This window comes from Eurosta solidaginis, chromosome 1 (genome assembly GCF_040869045.1).
Source record: "Eurosta solidaginis isolate ZX-2024a chromosome 1, ASM4086904v1, whole genome shotgun sequence".
Taxonomy (NCBI): Eukaryota; Metazoa; Arthropoda; class Insecta; order Diptera; family Tephritidae; genus Eurosta; species Eurosta solidaginis.
The window spans coordinates 274,134,678-274,160,178 of record NC_090319.1 but is presented as its reverse complement, the minus strand read 5'-3'; the positions used below and the strand labels follow the sequence as shown (position 1 = coordinate 274,160,178).

Here is a 25,501-nt window from a genome sequence, read left to right as displayed (position 1 = left end):
ACGCCAAAATTCTTTGCTATGTAAAGCTGCAGAAGCTGGCTCCAAATAGCTGAGGTAATAGAGAAACAGGGTGGTGCATACGGTAGCTTCTTTTAAATACTCAAACTTGCATTGAATGCACATTTATGGGTGTCAAAGAACTCTGGTGCTCGTCTTTTAACACATTTATTCCAGAAGTCTCATACTTTAGCTCTAACGAAGGCGATCCAAATACCCAAAATATTATCAGCAGTGTCATCCTTATAAAGCGCAAATGTGACAGTCGTGTATTACCATCACAGTATCATTTTTGCATATACCACAAGTTGTTTGCTATGCCGTCTACTGAATGAGTGTAGTCTTCGTTGCTTGCGATGGACATATCTGCTCACCCGTTCCATTGACTGGCTTTCCCAAGCACCAAGGCATTAATAAAATAGTAGATGTTATATTTGGCAACAGAATTAGGCCGGCGATAATATTTGCCAACCCCTTTCGAAGTCGTTAAATTACAGCTTGGCTGTCAGGTTGGTTTAAAATAAGTTATCGGTGAAAAACGAAATCAGTCAACAAAAAGTAATCAACTCCGAAAGAATAATAGGTTCTAAGGAAGTAATTGCTCAAAGTTCCAAGAGATCAGTTAAAAAAGAAAAAAAAAAAAAAACACGGCCCCAGAAAAAATAACATGTTCCAGAAAAGTAACCGGTTCCAACAAAGAAACCAGTTGAAAAGAAACTAACCGTTACCAAACCAATAATCAGTACCGAAAAAAAAGCCAGTTCCAAAAACATGAAAGTTTTCAAAATATCTAAAGGTTACAGAAAGGTTAAGTGTAAGGTTAAAAAAAAAATATTTTAAATATAAAACAGTTCCAAAAGAATGAAAATTTTCTAACGATTGACTATTTTCAAAAAAATGTCGGTGGTCTCAAAAAGTTAAATGTTAAAATTTCCGCAAAAGTTACCGGTTTCAAAAAAGTAAGTTTCCAACATATTGTGACGAATATTAGCAACACTAAGGGATACTATCATCTCTAAGCCGATACTGAGCAGTAACTCGTATGCACATAACCAAATTAATCATTATGTCCATACAAGCAGCGGAGAGCACAACCACCTGCATATATCTGAGACACTCCCGAAAGTATGCAATCATTTGTGCAAGTATCACTCACATATACACGCGCATATGAGAAGCTATAATTGTGCAAGTACCACTCACATATACAAACGCATATGAGAAGCTATAAACGTAGTTATAATTGGTAATTTTTAGCCGATAACTAACTAGTAAATTCTAGAAATAGTAGCGCCAGAAATATATCAACGAGGAAACCAAACATTATGAAAAGCAGCAACAGTTGAGGCACTACAATCAGTTTGATTTAAGCAAGCTATCAGTTGCGAAGTATAAGTGTACTTTCTAGTAGTCTAATAAAGACCATTTTTTGCATTATTCAATATTGGAGTTATTTATTCAACAGCTTAGTGATTCGAACGTTAGCAGAAGGTTGCAAATAAGAGGAATTTCAGTAGATGCGTTCCATTATTTTAAACTTAAAAAAATGAAACTGGTTCCAAATCCGTGAAATTTTTCAAAAAAAAGTTATAAAAGGAAGTGGTTCCAAGGAAGTTTACGAAAAATAAATACGTTCCCAAAACTTAAAGCCTTAAAAAATTATAGTGTTAAAAAAGTAACCGGTACAAAAGAAGTAAAACTTTCTAAAAACAATACCAGTTCTAAACTTGATATTGGTTGCAAAAAATGTCATCCGTTCCAAAATAATAAAATGGCACGTTCTAAAAAAAAAAAACAGGTACAAAAAAAAAAGCAAGTAAGGAAGGCTAAGTTCGGGTGTAACCGAACATTACATACTCAGCTGAAAGCTTTGAAGACAAAATAAGGGAAAATCACCATTTAGCAAAATGAACCTAGGGTAACCCTGGAATGTGTTTGGATGACATGGGTTTCAAATGGAAGGTATTAAAGAGTATTTTAAAAGGGAGTGCGCCATAGTTCTACAGGCGGACGCCAACTCGGGATATCTCCACAATGGTGGACCAGGGGTGACCCTGGAATGTGTGTTGTACGATATGGGTATCAAATGAAAGGTGTTAATGATTATTTAAAACTTAGTGTGCCTTAGTTCTATGGGTGGACGCCTTTTCGAGATATTGCAATAAGGGTGGACCAGGGGTGACTCTAGAATGTATTTGTACGATATGGGTATCAAACTAAAGGTATTAAATAGGGAGTGTCCATTAGTTGTATATGTGAAGGCGTTTTCGAGATATCGACCAAAATGTGGATCACGGTGACCCAGATCATCATCTGTTGGGTACCGCTAATTTATTAATATATTTAATACCACGATACTGTTTCTGCCAATATTCCAAGGGCTTTTGATTTCGCCCTGCAAGAATTTTTTGTGACACGCATTTTACAAAGTTTTTTCCAAAGTTATGTTTTGCGTCAATAACCCAATCCAATTACCATGTTTCATCTCTTTTTCATACTTGGTACAGAATTATGGTATTTTTTTCATTTTTCGTAATTTTCGATATCGAAAAAGTGGGCGTGGTCATAGTCGGATTTCCGCTATTTTTGATACCAAGATAAACAGACCAATTCTAAATATTCTCGGGGAATTTTGTTCTCGCGGATTTTTTTATTCCCGCGGAAAAATTCCTCCAATTCCTTTCTCCTAGGGAGAAGAATAATTGGGGAATAGGAATTTCGAATTTTCGAAGTCAGCTGTTTTGTCAATTGAAATTTCGTTTCGCATTTCTTATTTTGTTTAAAATATTGTAAAGTTTAATTATTGTTGCCGATTTGTTTGAAATTAAGAAATAAGGTATAAACAATGCACATTATTGCATTTCATGTGGTATTCACTGAAATGAGTAATGAATTGGTGCCACAGCACCATCAACAGAGGAGCATAAGAAGAAGAAGGCGGGATAACACAAATCCACCGGACTTGCCTGCATTCATTCTGCAAAGCAATTTTCTGGCGGCCAAGTCGAGTTGAGTTCGCCTTTCGCCATATGCCAAAATCTGCTTAAGCCTTCTTAATAAAATCCTTGCGCAATTTCTGGATGGCTGCATCAAATATGCAAAGAGCTCTTCCGTTGCTTATGATATATATTTCGACTTAAAATAAAGATTATTGTCGTTGTTGTTGTATTAACAGTGAGAAAATTGTGGTAGAATGTAAATAAATATTTTAGCACAAATTTGTACAAATAAGTGTTCTTTCTTAAAATAACCAATTTCCTTTAACGATTTTGATGCGTTCCCTTTAATTTAATTAGTGAAAAAACTCCTATGAAATGGCAGAGAAATCTCCCTCACCCTCACATTCATAATACCTACTTTTCTCCGATAACCGGTTTCCGCTTTTTCGAACATTGTTCAGAATAGGAGGAAAGGGAGAAGTGAAAAATTCACAAGGAATTTTTATTTAGAATACCAGGAATGGGAGAAGGCAAAAAACTCGCACACATACACGGAGCGCAGACGTTCATAAATTCATTGAATTTGTACATTGATTTCAATGAAAATATTCATTAAAAACGTGCAACGAACAAAATCATAATAATTTAATGATCGATATTCATAAATTGTAAAATTTATGAACGTTATTTATGATTATGAAAGAAATTAACGAACGCTGTTCATAAAAATATTATGAACGGGTTCATAACATTTAATGACATTTTTCATAGATTTTGTGAATTTATCCGTAGATTTTAATGAACATATTCATATTGTATATGAATTAATTCGTAGATTTTAATGTATTTTTTCATAGACTTTAATGAAAATATTTATAAGCTTTATGAATCTTTTCAATAATTTTCACCCCCCAAAAAACCAGCAAAATCTTTTATTTGTTTACAAATTCATTTTATTAACCCTCAACTACATTCGTGGGGTAGCTTTTACCCCAATACAATTTTTTACATATTTTTCAAGGTACTTAATTAAAAAAATAAGGCAAATCTTACAAATACTATATAAAAAAAAGCTGATTTCATTTATCACATTGCTTACATATTTCTATTTCCTTAGAATGAGTTTTAAAAATATATATATATTTGTACATACAGGCAAGCGATGAATACTGAGAGTTAAATAATTAATAAAAACTAAATACATAAAATAAGTCTCCTCTAATCCATAGAAATTTGTTTATAAGTGCCAAGAAAGAAATTTGAATAAGGGTGCTCAATTTTTACAAGACTATTACTATGGATTAAAGTAGACCTAAAATAAAGTAGTTTCACTCTTCAAGCTCTTGAATCAAAATATTGATTTTGGGGGTTATTTTGCTTATTATTGTGCTTTAATAAATTAATATATTTGAATAAATGTCCAAAGAGTAGTACTCGCTTTAGGATTCTCAACATTAAATAAGTGGAATGATTTAAAACATACACCGACATATCGATGAAGGTTCGTAAATAATATTTTGGTATCATCCAAGTATAGGAAAAACTGATCGAATTTTGCATAGTTTTTGTCGCCCAGCGCTAAAATTAGAGGCTGAATGCTCTCACAGCGTTGCTGCAAAAAATGTATATGATCCTCGAGTTGTTGAAGAGTTTGTCCAACGAAAGCAAACGACTCTTGTGAATCTTTAAAAGAGAATCTGCAGATATCTTTTTTTGCCAGCGTTCGTTTTTCTGACTACTTTGACTGTAGGATAAAGAGATTGTGTTCGATCTAAAAAATTAAAAATTGTGTGTTTATGTATATGTGTGTATATTATGCATTCTTTTAAGAAATACCTTTTTCTAAATCTTTCTCCGAAATGGAATTGATTATAAATTTTGTTGAACTGTCTTTCAAAACTCCAGGCTTCTGCAGGAAATGAAATAATCTCAATAGTTCTTGTTGACAACTAAGAAAATTGTGGGTATTTGGGAACATTACTGTGAAATCAAGATCGATCTGAAAAAACATTTAAAGTTTTTGTTAGTAAATTGCAAACACAAAACCTATGATTTAAGATTTATTCACCAGACTGTATCCATCAGGTTCCTTATATTCTGGCCACTCGCGAAATATTTGGTGTATGTTTTGAAATTTTGTTTGGGATTGATTTATTCTATAATTGGCGTAAGCTTGCCAAGCGTTTTGAAACTCCTCCTCAGTCAAATTGTTGAACTTCACACGCTGAAGCATTTAATATACTGCAAAACCTACCGTTTTCCTCGACCCCTGGAGATTCCATACGACGCTGTTTAGCTTCCGAACTGTAGCTTTTGATGCTTTTTTTCATGTTGCAAAATTTGATGTACAGTTTTCCTCTCTTTTCGGTTCGATAGAAACTTAATTTCTCGTTTGGGAAAATTTCCAGAATTTCACCTTCTAAGCAGTAGCTACTTTGAAGTGACATATGGATGTCGCAAATCCTTTTCAAATGTCGAACAAAACCGTCAATACTTTCATATTCCTTCTTACACAAAGCACAGATCACTTTATTTCACAAACAAAACACAGATTTTATTTAACAAATTTTTTTCACTCAACAACTGATGATGCGAAATTCAGTGGCGTTAACTTTTGAAAAATTTCCCTCTTTTTGTGTAGTTCTGCAGCCTAAACACTACGGGATTTGCAACTTTACCCGGATTATTTGCACAAAAGAATTGATTGGCAATACTAACACCATCAGTTGTATGAATACATTCTTTGATTTTATGAAATGTTTCATAAACTCAATGAATAATTTCATAGAAGTTTATGAAAAGCATTCATAAACATTGTTCATAAGGCATAAAAACTGAATTTTGTTCTAAGACTACTTCATGAATTTGCATCCATTACCTTTATGAGCATTTTCATAAATTTCTATGAAATTATTCATTTAATTTATGAAAAATTCATTAAAATCAATGAACTTATTCATAAAACCAAGAGCAGAATGTTTATGAACGCTGTTCATGGAAAATTAATGATTTATTTTTATCCGTGTATAGTAATAGGAGTAACGTGTCTACCAAATTTCATCATGATATCTTCAACGACTGCCAAATTACAGCTTGCAAAACTTTTAAATTACCTTCTTTTAAAAGTGGCCACCACGCCCATTGTCCAAAATTTTTCTAATTTTCTCTTTTACGTCATAAGGTCAACGCACCTACCAAGTTTCATCGCTTTATCCGTCTTTGGCAATAAATTATCGCACTTTTTCTGTTTTTCGAAACTTTCGATATCGAAAAAGTGGGCGTGGTTGTAGTCCGATTTCGTTCATTTTAAATATCGATCTGAGAGGAGAGCCCAGGAACCTACATACCAAATTTCATCAATGTACCTCAAAATTTACTCAAGTTATCGTGTTTACGGACGGACGGACGGACATGGCTAAATTAATTTCTTTTTTCGCCCAGATCATTTTGATATATAGAAGTCTATATCTATCTCGATTAGTTAATGCCTTTACGGATTACCGTTATGCGAACAAAGTTAATATACTCTGTGAGCTCTGCTCAGCTGAGTATAAACAGAAACGGGTTTCCCGGAATGTACTAATTTCCAATACTTAATAAGTTTAAAAAAAAGCTTCCAAAGAATTAAGCGTTTCTCCAAAAGTGGAAGCTTTAATAAATAAAATTTTACTTTTTAATGGAATCTGAAGGATGTCAATAAAATTTTGGTAGTTTTTGTTAACTTTGTTAACTTAAGTTAAATGTGAACTCAGTCTTACCGTTCCCAATGGCAGTGTGTGAGAACTGTTTTTGGTAACATGCTAAAATGAGAGTTCTGAAGCAAATGCAAAAGATTAAAATCAAATTAGTTCAGTACCAAATACGGGAAGGCAATTTCAATTTTAGACTAAAATAAGCACGTTGTTTTATGAAAAACCGACCAACTACACGCTAAATTATCTGAAATGCGGTTACTGGTGCGTTTTCGTAACATTATTATTATTTTTTTTTTTGGTTTAAAAAATAAAGTGAATCTAATATGATGTTAAAATTATTACCGAAGTTAAGACTTTACAGGTTAATGCTAACGATCAGAATTAATCCTAATCAAGTACCTCTTGCGCCACCATGCACTTACCCGCTAATTATGTATACGTGTATAGGCAACAGGCAAATTTAGTAGCATAACAAGCCACATTGCCATGACGCAGAATTCGTTAGCATCAGCTGGATAGCATAGCCCAAAAGCGATTTTGTATTACACCGTCGCACAGTGGCGCCTTTTGAGTTTTTTCTTTGCAAAAATCATAACTTTTGAACCAATGAAGATATTTTAAAAATTCGTCAGAATCGAAGATCGAAAAAAATGCAAAAACAAAATGTCTTTAGTAAAAAATAAAAAAAATAAAATGAGACTTGTCTTATAATGGCATATTTAAACATTATATAAGATAAACTAATGATATTGATAAGATAGCGTGGCACTGCCCACTTATGATAAAAAGTTTTATCTAAGTAGTCACGTAATCAATAACTACCAAAATCGATAGACATATTGTTTCTTTTAAATGGCAATACTCTTAAAAAACTCAAGTGTCCGTGTTTTTTTTTTTAATTTACAAGCCAAATATGTATTTTATTAATAACTAAAAGTTGTTGAAAGTGGTTCAATGAAATTTTATTTGAGCTAAAGATTAAGCAGCCAACGAATTTTGGAAAAGGGGAGTGGCACTGCCCATTTATGCTAAAAAGTTTGATCTTAGTAACCGCTTTACCAATTTGTACCAAACTCGATAGCCCTATTGATTTCTATAAAAATTTAATACTCGTTTGAAGGCGAAATGCCTAAGCTTTAAAATAAATTTGGTAAACTTTAGAGAAATGCAATAACGAAAAGTATATATTTATAAATTACTAAATTAATTAATTCTTTTATTTGAAATAAAAAATTAACTTGTACATAGATATCTTATTTTTCAATAAAGTAACAAATTTGATAAGTAAATCTCTTTTTCATTGTTGTGATAAGAAGTGAGAAACTTATTTTATCTTAACATAGTCATCGTCACTGGAACATATATCTAATAAAGCAATCATTTCTGAGCTATACGCATCTGTAAGATCTTTTTGTGTTCTTACATACCTCATAGATGATATGACTGGATTAGAAGAGATAGCTAACATGTTGGAAAGGTCTTCGTTTTGTCTAACTCGTGATCCTTGCAGGTGTTCATACATCTATATCTTTTGTAGTCCTTGTTCTTAGATTCTTGAGCTTCTTCAGACAATTCTCCTAATGGTAAGCACTATTAAATTTTTTCCATGTGCTAAAATTTTATGTACCGTTGGTGTAAGTTTCTTTTCAGGATACTTTTGATGCAGCAACTCTGTAGTTTTAGATGCATATTCTCCAACTTTGTATCCATTCACTGGTTCGTGGCAGATTAAAATACTTAAAATTACTCCCAATCTTTTCACAATATCTCTATCAACTCCTGTTATGCGAGCAGTCACTTCATCGTTTTCAAAAAATCTTCTTGACGAGTTACCATCATTTGTATTTCCGTATCCATACTTTGGACAGTCAACTCTAAGGCCAATCTCTATGCATTCTATCATCCTGAATTATTTTTTTCTCCTGTTTTGTTTCTCCTTACATGTTGTATTGTCGTTGAAAACTTCTCCTTGTTGTGGTAGTGTACAAGCCAGGTTCAAAACAAATTCCATACATCTTATCCTAGCATGCAAAGGAGATATTCCATACTCATAATTTAGATTTTCAGTTATTGAATCATCAAGATTTTCAAAGTCCTTTTGGCTCTTCTTACAAATTGGACATTTCATTGTAGATGTCGTATTTGTTATTAAGTTCAAAACTTTTCCATCGACCATTGTTAGAAGAAAATCATGCTTTATTGTAATGACATTCCCCTCTTCAATTCCAATTATTGTTGGTTCTAATTTGGCAATTTGATTTTTTATATCACTCACTGTAGCTTTTATGAGTTCCGAAGACTCCTTCTCGTATTTAAATAATATCGGGCGGCACAATATAGTTGATGACGGACGTGGATTTTTCCAATATTCTGAAGCTTCATCTTTTAGTCGTAATGGAACAATAGAAGCCATAAACATATTACTAACTGTAATTGTTTCATCGTCTACATTTATTCTTTGTTTATATGCGCTTTGTCCTGATGATCCACCACAGCTCCACTTAGTTATCAGTGCTAGCTCCTTTGGCAGTGATTTCAACTTTTCTTCAGTAAAACTTTGAATGAGTCGTGTAGAAGTATGATCCATTAGGTTTTGTAGCTCAATGCTAGCTGATACTTCGGTTATTTTGGGACTTAGAGGAACTGCTTCTTTCTTGGCTTGAGTAATTTTATTGTATCGAGGTAAAATATCGGCATTACGTTGCAATAATGACTTACGCAACATAATATATATTTTATTCGTTAAACCGAGATCTATAAACAGCGCCAAAGCTTCTTCGGGAGTGTATTTCCTAGGTAGCGCATTTGGTGGTGTGGGAATGCTGTTTTTGATCCTCATCAGTCGCACTGGACTTGCTACCGCAACTGCTTCTGTTATATGAGACTTCACGTTTCCTTCGTCTTTTTTATATTTAATAGCCAGTGCTTCTGAAAGATGATTCGTGGCCATAGCTTTTGTGTTATCAGACAGCTTCCTTTTCCTTGTGTAGGTAGAATACTTTTCTATGGGTTTTGTTGGTCTCCCTCTAGTTGGATTGGTTGACGTGCTAGGCGTTTCTTCGTCCAAAAAAGTTTTGTCGGCTAGCAACTTTTCATGCTAACTAAGAAATTTTGAATTGTTACGATAGACGTCCTTCCATTTTATTTCTATCATAATGCATTGTAAACCATTTTTTTCTTCCAGGCCTTCCTTTTCTTTAATGCTTGTTTCACTCGCTTATTCTCTTATAATAGCCTCAACGAAGTCCCGTCTTGACTTTGTAGATTTAAACACCGCAAATAGTTTCAAGTTTTCTAGATACATATTAGAATTGGCTTCGAGTGTATCTGACACTTTATTTAAGTAAACAGAATACTTAGTTCCTTAATCTAAAAAAAAAATACGAATGATAATGTGCATTGTATGATGGATAGCTTTATATACCTACTCAAATTATTAAAATTAATTTCAGGTATACAATTCGTAACTAAAAAAAACCTATGTTGTTAACAAGTTCCAATAACAAAAACGACCGCACGGCCGTACTGAATTATATATACCTGCTGAGGTGCGTATTTATGCCCAAGGTGGTTTAACTTTATTTGATGTAAAAAGTAAAGTTGCAGCTGGACGTAGGTAGACTTTATAAATTTAAAAAAAAAAAAAAATAAATGTAAGGCGCGATAACCTCCGAAGAGATCTAAGGCCGAGCTTCTCTTCCAATTTGCGTCGTGCTCCTCTTGATTTTCCCTACAAATTGGCCGGACGGGACCTACATGTTTTATGCCGCCTCCGAACGGCATCTGCAAGGCAGATGAGTTTTCACTGAGAGCTTTTCATGGCAGAAATACACTCCGAGCGCTTGCCAGTCACTGCCGATGGGCGACCCCGCTTAGAAAAATTTTCTTCTAATTGAAAAACCTTATTTCTACAATTTTGATGTTGCTTTGCCCGGGAGTTGAACCCAGGGCATACGGTGTGATAGGCGGAGCACGCTAACATCACACCACGGTGGGCGCCATATGAATTTAGATATCTGAATATTTCACAAATAACTACTGTTAATTTGATGGAGCATATATTTTAACATTTTTTTTCCATCAAAGTTTTAAAAAGGCTCTAAAAATAGGCATTTCGAAAAACAGGTATATCCGCCAACTTTTACCAAAACAAAAAATCAATTTTTTTTGTTTCAATCCTAAATTAAATTATCTTTAATTGCTATACAAGAAAACGACAACTGGCCGCCTTATTTACTCACAAAACCATTTTAAATACAACGAAAAAGAAGAAAAATTTCAAAATTTTCCCAATGTTGAAAATTGGTCAACTTTCAGCGGCTCTACCTGGTAAACTGTAAACTTTTGTGAAAAAACAGTTGCATGTTCTTGATCCCTGGAAAATTCTCTATAAGAAACATGTATTAGATTTAGCGAACGCTTTCATGATTTTTTTGATTTTTGCCATGCTTTAACGGCAGAGGCGCCACTGTGCGTCGTTAACATCGAATAAATCCTAGCAACATGAATACAAATCTGAAGTTCCATGCTTAGATTTAATAAAGCGCTCATCCAGCTGAATAAACGGAGTTAACTTAGAAGCAAGCGATAGTGAATATATGCGTATTCATGAGTGTGTTTGGTTGTGTGTGTGGTTGGTTGTGTATAGCTTCTGTGTGAAAGGGTATTTGATACTTTCAAAATAAAGTTTTTTATGTATGTTTATGACACGTACAACAAATAAACGTTTACTGACATAACGGTCGTATGTTATAGACGCGTGTACAGCTGGGACGTGTTCTAAACACTGACATACCCATTACGTTTTGGTTTTGTTCGTTTTGACTAAATACAATATAGGCATACATTGTACGTACAACAGCGAACATAAAAATGGCAATGGGAATTTTTCCTCAATTGAATTCTTATTTTTTTTTTTTTCGATATTTTAAGAAAAAACGTCTATGAATTTTGTTATTGGAACTGCGCAAACCAATCTCGAAAACGTTTTCGAAAAATCGAGACAATATTATGAAAATTTCGAAATTTTTATTTCGAGTTCTATGAATTTTTTTGGGCATACAGTTTTGTAGCCCGTAAAAAAGTACAAGTTTTCGAAATTACTTTTTCACAATTTTTTTTTCGTATTGCCGAAACTCATCTATATCAAAAAAATAGACTGTTTCCTCCCCTTGAATGAGGGAAAATCCCTTCAGAAAAAAGTTGTCAAAAATCAATGCGTATCTTGATGGACCTATAACATGTACTTTGCTTGAATTCATTTGGCTATAAAACTTACTTATTTAACTGGGGCCTAACCGTTTAAACAATTATAGCCGTCCAAAAGTGCGCGCCAGACGCCTCTTTGGTGGGTTCACTGGCACCCGTGGTCACACGAAGAAAATTTAACCTTGTCAAATTGGCCGTTCATCTCCTTCCAAAACACATCGTGTCAGCTCTTTTTAGTTCGCAATTAAACAAAAGGATATCTCTCAAAGAGTAAGCTTAACCCAAAAAAGGAAAGTTGGGCACCATGATAGTTCAAATCTTCCACAACTTATCTTTACCAACTCAGTGGGAGTCTCTGCTTTCGGCAACTCACAAATTTGGGTATAGATAGGAATAACTATAGAGCAGATTCGCCTTCTTCTATTTGCACAACATGATTTAACCAGTAGTAGTAGTCGCTGCTTCATACTCGTAGATTTTGTAATTAACTTCCGTCGATTTACCTCGTTTGGCTTCACGAAAGGACTATAAATCTATCGGATAATTTTTCCGTCGAATACCTCAAGAGCGATCCTAACTCCTTTCGATGCCCTTCCATGTCTTCGAGCCATACTTCAGAACAGATATCTATGGCCAAAGACTTATATAGCATCATTTTTGTTCGTCTAGAGATAAATGACAAAAATATATGCAGTTCTTCACAGCTTCTAATTGATATTTGCCGACAGCGACGTGACTGCCAAGGCGCAAAGTCGGAGATTTTTTCTTAGCTGACCCTTTTCCTTGTTCATCGCAATACCCACTTGTTTGGCCCCCCGACTCAGACCAAGAAAGGTGAACCTACAGCATGTTAGTTAAGTTCAATGATAGTAATATATTACAATTTTGAATTTAGCTGCTTCAGTTATCAGTGCTTCAGCTTCTCTGAAGTCTCATTTGATTTCGTATCGCTCGAAAAGATCCATCTTAATCCTCAAGGATCTAATTATGTTGCTCAACGTCGTGCATGAAATTTTGCATAAGCCTAAAAATTTTTTCTTAGGCATATATTTATGTATACATACTCTTTGTAAACATGTAGGCACATACTAGGGATGTTAATACCGGGATTTTGGTTATTTTACGTGCCCGAACTTCCCGAGTTAAATTTAAAGGTTTTTGTTGCAAAATTACAGGAAAGCGTTTTCTTTTATTTTTCAATCAGTAATATCAGTTGATCGGACCGGCGGCCACCGTGGTGTGTTGGTAGCGTGCTCCGCCTACACACCGTATGGCCTGGGTTCGCACCCCGGGCAAAGCAACATCAAAATTTTAGAAATAAGGTTTTTCAATTAGAAGAAAACTTTTCTAAGCGGGGTCGCTCCTCAGCAGTGTTTGGCAAGCGCTCCGAGTGTATTTCTGCCATGAAAAGCTCTCAGTGAAAACTCATCTGCCTTGCAGATGCCGTTCGGAGTCGGCATAAAACATGTAGGTCCCGTCCGGCCAATTTGTAGGGAAAATCAAGAGGAGCACGACGCAAATTGGAAGAGACGCTCGGCCTTAGACCTCTTCGGAGGTTATCGCGCCTTACATTTATTTATTTTTTTTTAATATCAGTTGAACTTAGTCAAATATTCTTTTTGTAAAAATTTAACTGATTTTTTTTTTATCAGATATTTTAAAACCCCGTTATTTTTTGGAATCGGTAATTTTTTTGGAACCGGCTTCTTCTTCGGAACCGGTTACTTCTTTAAAACCTTTTTTCTGGTACCGGCTACTCCTTTGAAACCGGTTACTGCTTCGGAACCGGTTACTCTTTAAACCCGATTACTTCATTGGAACCGGTTACTTCATTGCAACCGATTACCTCTTTAAAAACGGTTTCTTCATTCGGTTACTCCGTTACTTCTATAAAACCGGTTAATTCTTTAAAACCGCTTCCTTCTTTTAAATCGGTTACTTATATAAAACCGGATACCTATTTTGAACTGGCAATTTTTTTTGGAAAGGGCTACATTTTGGGAGCGGTTGTTTTAAACCGATTACTTCATTTGAATCGGTTACTTCTTAAAAACCGGTTACTTCCTTGGAAAAGGTTACTTCTTTGGAACCTTTAAAATCGGTTCCTTCTTTTAAATCGGTTACTTCTATAAAACCGGATTCCTATTTTGAACTGGCAATTTTTTTTTGGAAAGGGCTACATTTTGGGAGCGGTTGTTTTAAACCGATTACTTCATTTGAATCGGTTACATCTTAAAAACCGGTTACCTCCTTGGAAACGGTTACTTCTTTGGAAACGGCAAATTTTTTGGTAGGACTATATTTTGGGAGCAGTTGTTTTCAACCAATTAATTCTTTTGAATCGGTTACTTCTTTAAAACTGGTTACTTCCTTGGAACTGATTACTTCTATAAAACCGGTTGCTTCTTTTGAACCCGTTACTTCTGCATTTTGGGAGCGGTTATTTTCAGTCGATTATTTCTTTGGAACCGGCAAGATTTCCGGAAATGGCTACTTTTAGGTCACAGTTTTTTTTAATCGATTACTTTTTTGGAGGCTTTTACTTCTTTCGTCGGTTAAATTTTTTAGTGCCGGTAACCCTCATGTAACATTTTATTTCGTCAGAAACGTTTTTTTTTTTAATCCTGATCTATTTTGAAATATTTTACTTTCTTCGGGATACTTTTTGGGAACGGTCATTTCATTTGGAACCGGCTTCTTATTTTGGAGTTCTTTCTTTTTTATACCGGTTTGCATCCGATTAATATTTTGAAAGAGTTTGTTATTTTGTTGCACAAATTCCAAATAACAGTTCCTGACACCGACAACTTCAATTTAAACAGTTATTTAATAACCACCCTTGTCACTGGGTGGGACCGTTTTGCCATCAAAGTATTACGAAAGGAAATTTTTCGATGAAAAATCTATATTTGTTCACAAAAAATCGACATTTTTGTTATTTTTCCACAAAAAATCAATTTTTTTATATGGGAAATCGATATTTTGTCGATAACAAATAAGACAACTTTTCTATAACAAATCGATTTTTCGATAACAACTTGAAAGCTTTTTATACTTTTATGATAGCTTATCAATACCTTTCGATCACACATCGATAAAATTTTGATAACAATATCCTGATATCCTGATAATTCACCGACAACTCTTCGATGACAGTTGTTAATGATAACAAGCCGATCATTTTTCGATTACAAACCAATAATATGCCGATAAAAATACGATAATAATAAAAGTCGGACAGTGTTTCATATTCATAAATGAGCCAACAATATTCCTTAACTATTTTAAAATAGCTCCGGAATGTTTCTATTATGATCCCATAACGATCTCAAAATAATCGCGAAATAGTCCCGAAATGGTTTCGAAATAATCGCACAAATACTCCCGAAATGTTAACCAACACATTTCAAAATTAATTTCGAGGTAGTACCAAAACAATTACGAAGTGATCTCGAAATATTCCCGGAATGATTCCAGCATTACCACAAAAGTGTCTCGATATGATCCCAAAATTATACTCGAACAGTCTAAAAGTTGCCTTAAATTGGTTCTCGAACTAGTCCCTACATGTCTCCAAAAATATACGAACGGGGCGTAGTAGGTTTTTCTGGTTCAAATTTGGAGAGTAACAATTATTAGCAGACCCTTATAATAATCGAAAGTTAAACTTAGATTATGTCCATTCTATTAATCAATTATTTTATAACGTAAATAGATATATGAATATAAATTTCGAAACAAAAAAAATCTGCAATGGCTTGCAAGGCAAATGTGTTTATACAAATGTATTCAAATATCTTTTAAAGAACTTCTAAATCCCGAGAACCTCGAGCGTCAAAAAGTACATTAAAATTGACATCCCTACCACTTATTAATCTGACTGCTTATTGGCTGACACATTCTGTGTGCGTCAAGTTCAATTTGCAGGTATGCCTAACAAAATGCTCACAGATGCTTGCGCGTCACATACTTAAGTGCCTATATTGGGAGAGCAATCAATTCTTGTATACGCCTACACATGCCCACATACACACATATGTACAAACATGTATGCATTAAGATAACGCTTCAAATACACAAACTGAATTTCATCAACTTTTTAGCCCACTGTCAAAAGTATGAAGTCAGTTCTCCCCAGTTCATCAGTTACCAAATCCTATATTCCAGCTCGCAGCTCACATCTTGCCATACACAAATTTCCAAGTTTATGTCTGTGAAATTTTGCGTTATGCCATACTCCCACTTCTTTTCCCAATTTTCTCATGCATACGAGTTTGTTTGCCACATACGCACGTATACAAATACCACCAACGTATATGTACTTATATTCTCGTCAAGGTAGTCCTTTTTCTTACCAAAACTAGTTGGCGCAGCAAAAGAAAATTTAGCCTTACCGCTGTCAATTTCAAGAGAGTAGGAGTAAGGTTAAGTATCATTGTGATTATTAATTAGCACTTAGTAAAGAGTCGAAGTTAAATTAGAATATGTTGATCATTTAAGGTTTTCATATTCTAAACTCTCTGCCCAATCCTGAGTGGTGTTAACTTGAAAGGGGGCAATGCGGGAACGTGCATCGCCTGCGTGACCCTAGCATGGTCGATGAAAACTGTACCGCGGATAGCAGGACAAGCCATTCGTTTTCTTTAATGGGATGAGTTCACTTTCGGAAAGTTGACAAAGAAGCATAACCAATGAAGTTGGCGGCCGCCGTTGTGTGATGGTAACTTGCTCCGCCTACCTCATCGAAGATCTTGGGCTCACGCTCCGGGCAAAGCAACATCAAAATTTAAGAAAAAGTTTTTCAACCCTCGGCAGTATTTGGCAAGCACTCTGAGTGTATTTCTGCCATGAAAAGCTCTCGAAAAGGCGTCCACCTATAGACCTAATGCCCACTCCCTCTTAAAATGCTCAGTAACACCTTTCGTTTGATACCCATATCGTACAAACATTCTAGAGTCACCCCTGGCCCACCCTAATGGCGATATCTCGAAAAGGCGTCCACCTATAGACCTAATGCCCACTCCCTCTTAAAATGCTCAGTAACACCTTTCGTTTGATACCCATATCGTACAAACATTCTAGAGTTACCCTTGGTCCACCTCTATGGCGATATCACGAAAAGGCGTCCACCTATAGAACTAAGGATTACTCCCTTTTAAAATACTCATTACCACCTTTCATTTGATACCCATATCGTACAAACACATTCTAGAGTTACCCCTGGCCCACCCTAATGGCGATATCTCGAAAAGGCGTCCACCTATAGACCTAATGCCCACTCCCTCTTAAAATGCTCAGTAACACCTTTCGTTTGATACCCATATCGTACAAACATTCTAGAGTTACCCTTGGTCCACCTCTATGGCGATATCTCGAAAAGGCGTTCACCTATAGAACTAAGGATTACTCCCTTTTAAAATACTCATTACCACCTTTCATTTGATACCCATATCGTACAAACACATTCTAGAGTTACCCCTGGCCCACCCTAATGGCGATATCTCGAAAAGGCGTCCACCTATAGACCTAATTCCCACTCCCTCTTAAAATGCTCAGTAACACCTTTCGTTTGATAACCATATCGTACAAACATTCTAGAGTCACCCCTGGCCCACCCTAATGGCGATATCTCGAAAAGGCGTCCACCTATAGACCTAATGCACACTCCCTCTTAAAATGCTAAGTAACACCTTTCGTTTGATACCCATATCGTACAAACACATTCTAGATTCACCCCTGGCCCACCCTAATGACGATATCTCGAAAAGGCGTCCACCTATAGACCTCATGCCCACTCCCTCTTAAAATGCTCAGTAACACCTTTCGTTTGATACCCATATCGTACAAACATTCTAGAGTCACCCTTGGTCCACCTTTATAGCGATATTTCGAAAAGGCGTCCACCTATAGAACTAAGAATTACTCCCTTTTAAAATACTCATTACCATCTTTGATTTGATACCCATATCATACAAACACATTCTAGAGTCACCCCTGGCCCACCCTAATTACGACATTTCGAAAAGGCGTCCACCTATAGACCTAATGCCCACTCCCTCTTAAAATGCTCAGTAACACTTTTCGTTTGATACCCATATCGTACAAACATTCTAGAGTCACCCCTGGCCCAACCTAATGGCTATATCTCGAAAAGGTGTCCACCTATAGACCTAATGCTCACTCCCTCTTAAAATGCTCAGTAACGCCTTTCATTTGATTCCCATATCGTACAAACACATTCTAGAGACACCCCTGGTCCACCTTTATGGCGATATCCCGAAACGGCGTCCACCTATGGAACTAAGGATCACTCCTTTTCAAAATACTCACTAACAGCTTTCATTTGATACCCATATCGTACAAACATATTCTAGAGTCACCCCTGGTCCACCTTTATGGCGATTTCTCGAAAAGGCGTTCACCTATAGAACTAAAGCCCATTCCCTTTTAAAATACTCATTACGATCTTTAATTTGATACCCATATCGTACAAACACATTCTAGAGTCACCCCTGGTCCACCTTAATGGCGATAACTCGAAAAGGCGTCCACCGATAGACCTAAGGCCCACTCCCTCTTAAAATGCTCAGTAACACCTTTCATTTGACACCCATATCGTACAAACAAATTCTAGAGTCAGCCCTGGTCCACCTTTATGGCGATATCCCTAAATGGCGTCCATCCATAGAACTATGGCCTACTCTCTCTTAAAATACTCTTTAATACCTTCCATTTGATACACATGTCATACAACCACATTCCAGGGTTACCCTAGGTTCATTTTCCTACATGGTGATTTTCCTTATTTTGTCTCCATAGCTCTCAACTGAGTATGTAATGTTCGGTTACACCCGAACTTAGCCTTCCTTACTTGTTTATTATAAAAAGAATATTCAATAAAAGAATGGGATTCAGTTGTAAACGGTAATCATTACTACAATGTGTTTTCACTGGTGACAAGGCAATAACTTGCATTGTTTTCAGAAAAAATTGTATAGATTGGTGGTATATATAGTATATATCCCATACAAGTGATTCATGGTCGAAGCTGTATCATGCAGACAACAAAAAACGTAAAAATTTGCATCCTCACACAAAGTTCCTACCTATTTTATATTTATCTTAAAAGTCGTTTAGGTATGTATATTTGTTCACTATATATTTCATACGATTGGGATAAGATTATTGTTCAGCCCCATTCATGAAAGGTATGAAGTATTCGGCTCAGCCGAAGACAGTCCCGTCCTTACTTGCTAATTATGGGATAGAAAAACTATGGTAGAACTAAATAATCGTGGACAGTTGAAGTGTTAGTATGAAATGTTAAGCTTTGTACTTGGAACAATATTTTTCAGGACACCAAAGTGGTAGCTCTTCTTCTAATTGAAAAAACTTTTCTCTAAATTTTGATGTTGCTTTTCCCGTGCTGTGAACCAAGGATCTTCGGTGTGGTAAGCAAAATACGCTAACACCACACCATGGCGACCGCCCACTTATTAAAAAAAAATATATACATATATTTACAAAGCTGAACAAAGTAAGAAACAAAAAAGTTTGAAATTTCATTTTTTGGGCAGATGTCCCTTGGTAAGTACTTACATACTTCTATAACTCTTAACTTGTTTGTGCAACTTTATTGTGTTGATACCTCGAAGCGTGTACAATATGGTAGGTAGTACAAAAAGTATATATGTGAGTAAATTTAAAAAACATATTTGTATATAAATTATTAAAAATGATGCTCCTGTTGCATATTCCACTCTTTGTTGCTACCCTTAATAAATTCTTCTATAATATTCAAAAACTTTTGGCAAAATCTCAACCTCGCCTTTTTACGTTTACTTTTTAACGAAGTTTATATGTATGTGGATTATCTATAATTTGTTGTTGTGTATACTTTTAAGTATATATTTCCAGAAAACACGTAAATATTATACCTACCAGCAATCACACGTCCTGTGGTAGAAATTTCGCAAATTCATTAAAAGGATTTATACACACGTGTAATTTAGCGTTGATATCCTATAAGTTTGGTGTTTACTTAAACAAATTGTTTGCTGTGTAAAACTATGAAACTAGAAAGGGTCTTAAGTAGGGTTTCCAATTTTAAAGCGGTTTATATTTCTTTTAATGGCAATTAAGAAGTTTCTATTGTCTAATGCTTAGTCAAGTAAAATAAGTCTTGGTGAAAGCAGGCCACAGAAATACCCACCTCAGTCCTAGCTATAGCATCTTTTTTGACTAGCCTTCAAAAAGTGAGAAGCTACCATCCTCCCATTAGAACTTCAATGTACTTCATATGGTATAGAATTTTTTTGCTTTTTGTTGAAGCTTGCTATGGTAGGATGAGGAAACCTTGATTCCTAGTAGCTCAGCAAATTATATTTTGTATGCTGCCTCAGTCTTTGAGAAGAGAGAATTAAACAATTCGCTATCATAAAAATATTTGGCTTGCTTTAAATAAAACTAATTTAACACTTCGTTTATACAAACGGGTGACCCCGTTGGAGAAACATTGAACAAATTAACTAGGGACCATTCTAGACACTATGCTTTCGTGGCAGCTCATGTAGAGGAGAGAGTGAAGAAGGCCTCGACGGCACTTTGTGCATGTAAGGAGTGCTGGTGTGTACGTGGGGTCTATCGCCCTCTCTCTCCTTGGGTATTTAAAGAGATCCCTTGTTTTGTGGGCATAAAAAAGATCCTATCTCAAAAAATAAAGGGGGGACGGCAATAACAATACTTTGTATTATGGGAGCCCCTGAAAACAACCACTACGGCTGCTGCCATTCTGCATATTCCACCTGAAGACGTCGTGGAAAGGAACACATTGTTAACGCTTCGAGGCTCAGTGCCTAGTTGTATATCGTCATTAAATACATGACGAACAGACTACCTGATTCCGTAACTGCGCTTCGAAAGAGCTCTTAGAGCGACAAAAGGGGTGGATGGTTGGCGGCACGGTACCCAAATTGCATACAAGAAGATACACGTAGCGTACATGATTGGTTCCAAAGTAATGGAAGGAGTAGGGTCTGCGACGTACTAAGCTGGTCCGGAAATGAACAGATACTACAAGCTGCCATATAACTGTAGTGTTTTTCAGGCCTAAAAAGTACTCGTAATCAAAGAAGTAGAAAGTCTGGAAGAGTATAGCTTAAACTGCAGCCGCATCAACTTTTATGTACAGCCAAGCAGTAATAAAGCATACACCTATGCTGGCACTTATGGAGATAGGTTGGAACGAAAAAGCGCATGAGCTAGCTAAGAAGTGCGAAATAAAATTGGACGAGATTAAAAAAAGGCGAGAGTTGCACATGATCGGCGAAGCAGGAAAGGTGTGGACCCAACCGCGGGGATATAAAGTGTCGAAGATCATATGTTGCTCTTACAACCTTGGACTAAAAAAGTTACTCTTATCATTAAAAAGAGAAAACTGTAGACAATTGAAGGATATTCTGACTCGACAATGCCTTCTGGCGTCACATGCTTTTAAATCAGGCTTGGTCAGTGATAGCAGATGTAGGAAGTGCAGATAGGAGGAGGAAACGAAAAAGCATGTTTTGTATTGGCTTACCGGGCTAAGACTTCAGATATTAGAAGTGACACAGCTGTAAGATTTAGATGCAGCAAGTGGCATAGGTCCTATAAAAATTTTAGTGTTCGCCAAGTGAACGGAGTTATTCTATAACATCGGTCCTGGTTAGATAGGTCGGATAGGGTCTTCAGTTTGGTCATAAAACCAACTTCTGGTAACACTTTGGACTCATTCAGTCTTTGTATTTTTCTCACGGACCGGACGTTTAGTTTATTTTGTATGTATGTATGGAAACTTTTTGGTTGGCTTAGTAACTACAATAGCACCAGCACATACTTAGTTTATATTAAGTCAGTTACATTTTTGTCCACCTATATTTGTTCAAAATTAGGGACAACGCTTTTTGAGTAAGTTTCCGTGAGCTAGAGTCAGTGCAGCTATTAGCGATGGCTGTTATAAGTGGGTCCCTTCGTACAATACCTACGCCAGTCTCAACGCGATGCTTAATCTGTACGCGGTTGACATCTTGGGCAAAATGGTCGTAGCTCGGGCGGAAATACGGCTTCGTAACACGAGATATAAGCTTGTGAATTACGTGCACCTGTTTACGGAGGGATCTGGGAAGGTTGATGATGGATTATTTAGCTATGAGCTCGGTGTTATCCCGGAATTTATGCTGCCCGATCACTACAGCGTCTTCCAGGAGGTCGCCGCTATAAAGGAGGAGGTAGGGACATGCTATACGCCGCTGTAATGGTTAGGAGATTTAAAATCTACTTAAATAGTCCAACGACTATCAAAGAGCTAAGCTCTATTACGGTGAGGTCGAGGGCTGTGAGAGATTGCTTTACCCCATTTGCGGGGGTAACTTACTACTTTTTGATACAATTTATTTGGGTGCAAGGCCATAAGGATATCCCTTACATCTGTCAGGCGGATATCACCGCACGGGTGAGCTGAAAGTGTCTATCAGCAGGAACTTTGGGATACCGCTCCCCACTTGCTCTCTACTTCTGGACGGGTGGGCCTCGAGTCATCTTAGCAAACGCTGGGCTGACACCACCTGTTGTTCTGGCTCGTTGTTAACTACAAGCCGGTGGAGATATATTGTTTACAAAAGCTCATCTATCTAAGGTTATTGGAGTAATAACAAGGCACTGCCCAAAGAATAGCTTCGCTGTGTTAGCTGTATGGAGGACGAAGAGGTGGAATCCTCCAGTCACTTTTTGCTCAGCTGTCCGGCCTTTGCGAGTTCCCTACAAATGGGATTTTTCAGAACTATGGTTGCCGTACAAATTTAGGTTATTATAACAGCTAAAGTTTGACTACAGAGTTGTTTGACTGTTATTCCTTTTGGATGTTTAATAATCTTCCGCCGTTAAAATTTTTTGTTAACTTCAGTCTATCCACAATTTCTATCTATATATATATATAAAGTTCAAATTATGAATGTTTGTATGTAGGTATAAATCGGGTTGTGCCACACAAATGGAATAATGAAAGTTGGTAAGGAGCTATATGACGTTAGGTCCTTACAGCACCAGTAATATATGGAATTGAAAAAAAAAACAAGACAAATGGGACTTTCAGAACTATGGCTACCCTAAAAACTTAAGTTTTGGGTTTGGCTGTTATTCCTTAAGTATTCTTTTATGTTATCTTTTGGGTTGGTAATTTTGGATACGCCTAGAGAAACCGGAAAAAAAAACATATCTGTTTAGTTTAATACAGGCATGCTTAACGAACGAAACGATATCATTTCGTTACGATACGTTTAATATTAATTGGTGTAAGAGCAAAAAGAGAAATCACTATGGCAGTTGCTTTCTCATATACCGCGGATATCCTTTGTGTGGTGGACGTACAACTCCGCATTTAAATGACCACCGTCTGCAAACATCTGATACACCGATGTGCAACATAAGCAAACGGTCAGGACTAAGTAACGGTGTGCGATGTGTGCACCATGACTCATAAACAGTCGCTGCAAATTTTTGATCAAACCCCTAAGAATTTGATGTGTAATGACCATCCCAAAGGTGTTGCTTTCCTGTTACTTGCTGGAACAGCCGCAGTTGAAGCAAATGCGTGCTTTTTCGTCTATAGACAGCTTTACGTACAAAAATTTACTCTCTTTAGAAATATGAGAGGGCATTTTGGCGGAAAAACTTCAGCAGCAGCTTTTGCTAAACAACTTCTTGAAATTAATTATGGAAAAATTCTTATTTCTTTACTAACAGATTTGATTTATTTTCCTGCAAGTTTTTGAGAAATTATGACATCACCTGAAGCTTTAATAGGTAATGTTTCTTCCAAATATTGAAGCTATCTTTACCAACTATAAATGACTTTGAAAAAAGGCATTTAAGGTACCTTAAAATGACGATGTTAATATCACTACAACCAAGACAACTTATCACTCTATTAACAGAGTCTTGGAAGAGTCTGAAGCTGCGCATATCCGATTGAGCTTATTAGCTCTTTTGAGCCATCAGAAATTTTTCCTCATCGATTGATCCTTAAAAAAGGGCCCATAATATCATAATATTTATGCTTCGTTATTTCGATTCTCCACGGTTATGTAGTGGAACAAGGCTTTTCATCACAAAACTTTTACGAATGTCATTGAAGCAATTCATTTTATTGGGAAATTTTGAAAACAAAAAAGTTTAAAACCAAGGATTCCATTGATACCCATAAATTTGTCTTATCAATTTTAAATGCCTCAAATTTCCTATCCCTATCATTGAAGCTCAACGACGATCATTAGCTGGGAATCAAGGGATTGATGAGCGCAATACAAACCTTTATAGCTTCAGAGCTTCTGCAACTCAATTGTCAACCTCACCTATGCGAGGGGAATCCGGTTACAAATATGAATATATTATTAGCTGTAGCAGAAGTCAATCTTACCAACTCATGTTTTACCCATGGCCAGTTACGCGTAGCCTGCATATTTTTATAGTAGCGTGGAGTAAAACCCATGGGCATAAGCTAGTTATTTATAAAGTTAAGAACTTACAAAAAAAATGTTTTTTATATTTTCAGGTGATGGGAACTCTCATGTGCACGCCATTCTCACCAGCGATAATCTGATCGATGGCACTATTGAAACGGCTGGTGAGCAATATTACGTAGAACCAGCGCACCGTTATTCCAACGAATTGTCCGCATCGGGTGTGCACAGTATCATTTACAAAGTTAGCGATGTGAAAATGCGCAAATCTGCGGCCGCAGAACATTGTGCCAGCGAACGACTACGACGGGATATGTTGCTAAATGATCTAAAGCGACGAAAAGTTGATGAAACCACGAAAGCAGAAGCGACAAAATTGCTAGAGCGTCACAAACGTTGGCTGCCGGATGAGGTAAATTAAAAAAAAAAAAACAAGTAAGGAAGGCTAAGTTCGGGTGTAACCGAACATTACATACTCAGCTGAGAGCTTTGGAGACAAAGGGAAAATCACCATGTAGGAAAATGAACCTAGGGTAACCCTGGAATGTGTTTGTATGACATGGGTATCAAATGGAAGGTATGAAAGAGTATTATAGAAGTGGGCCACAGTTCTATAGGTGGACGCCTTTTCGAGATATCGCCATTAGGGTGGGCCAGGGGTAACTCTAGAATGCGTTTGTACGATATGGGTATCAAATGAAAGGTGTTAATGAGTATTTTTAAAAGGGAGTGGGCCTTCGTTCTATAGTTGTTCGCCTTTTCGAAATATCGCCATAAAGGTGGACCAGGGGTGACTCCAGAATGAGTTTGTACGATATGGGTATCAAATTAAAGGTATTAATGAGAGTTTTAAAAGGGAGTGGTGGTAGTTGTATATGTGAAGGCGTTTTCCAGATATCGACCAAAATGGGGACCAGGGTGACCCAGAACATCATCTGTCGGGTACCGCTAATTTATTTGTATATGTAATACCACGAATAGTATTCCTGCCATGATTCCAAGGGCTTTTAATTTCGCTCTGCAGAACTTTTTCATTTTCTTCTACTTAATATGGTAGGTGTCACACCCAATTTACAAAGTTTTTTCCAAAGTTATATTTTGCGTTAAAAAACCAACCCAACCACCATGTTTCATCCCTTTTTTCTTATTTGGTATAGAATAATGGCAT

The 25,501-nt window shown here is 36.3% G+C and overlaps 1 protein-coding gene across 1 annotated transcript in view; it reads left to right on the top strand.

Annotated features, from left to right (window-relative positions):
- Kul (Kuzbanian-like) overlaps window positions 1-25,501 on the top strand; it is a 454,968-nt gene that overhangs the window by 381,776 nt on the left and 47,691 nt on the right. The window contains exon 5 of the mRNA XM_067760833.1: window positions 24,426-24,745. Coding sequence (XP_067616934.1) covers window positions 24,426-24,745 — 320 coding nt within the window. The remainder of the gene's footprint in view (window positions 1-24,425; window positions 24,746-25,501) is intronic.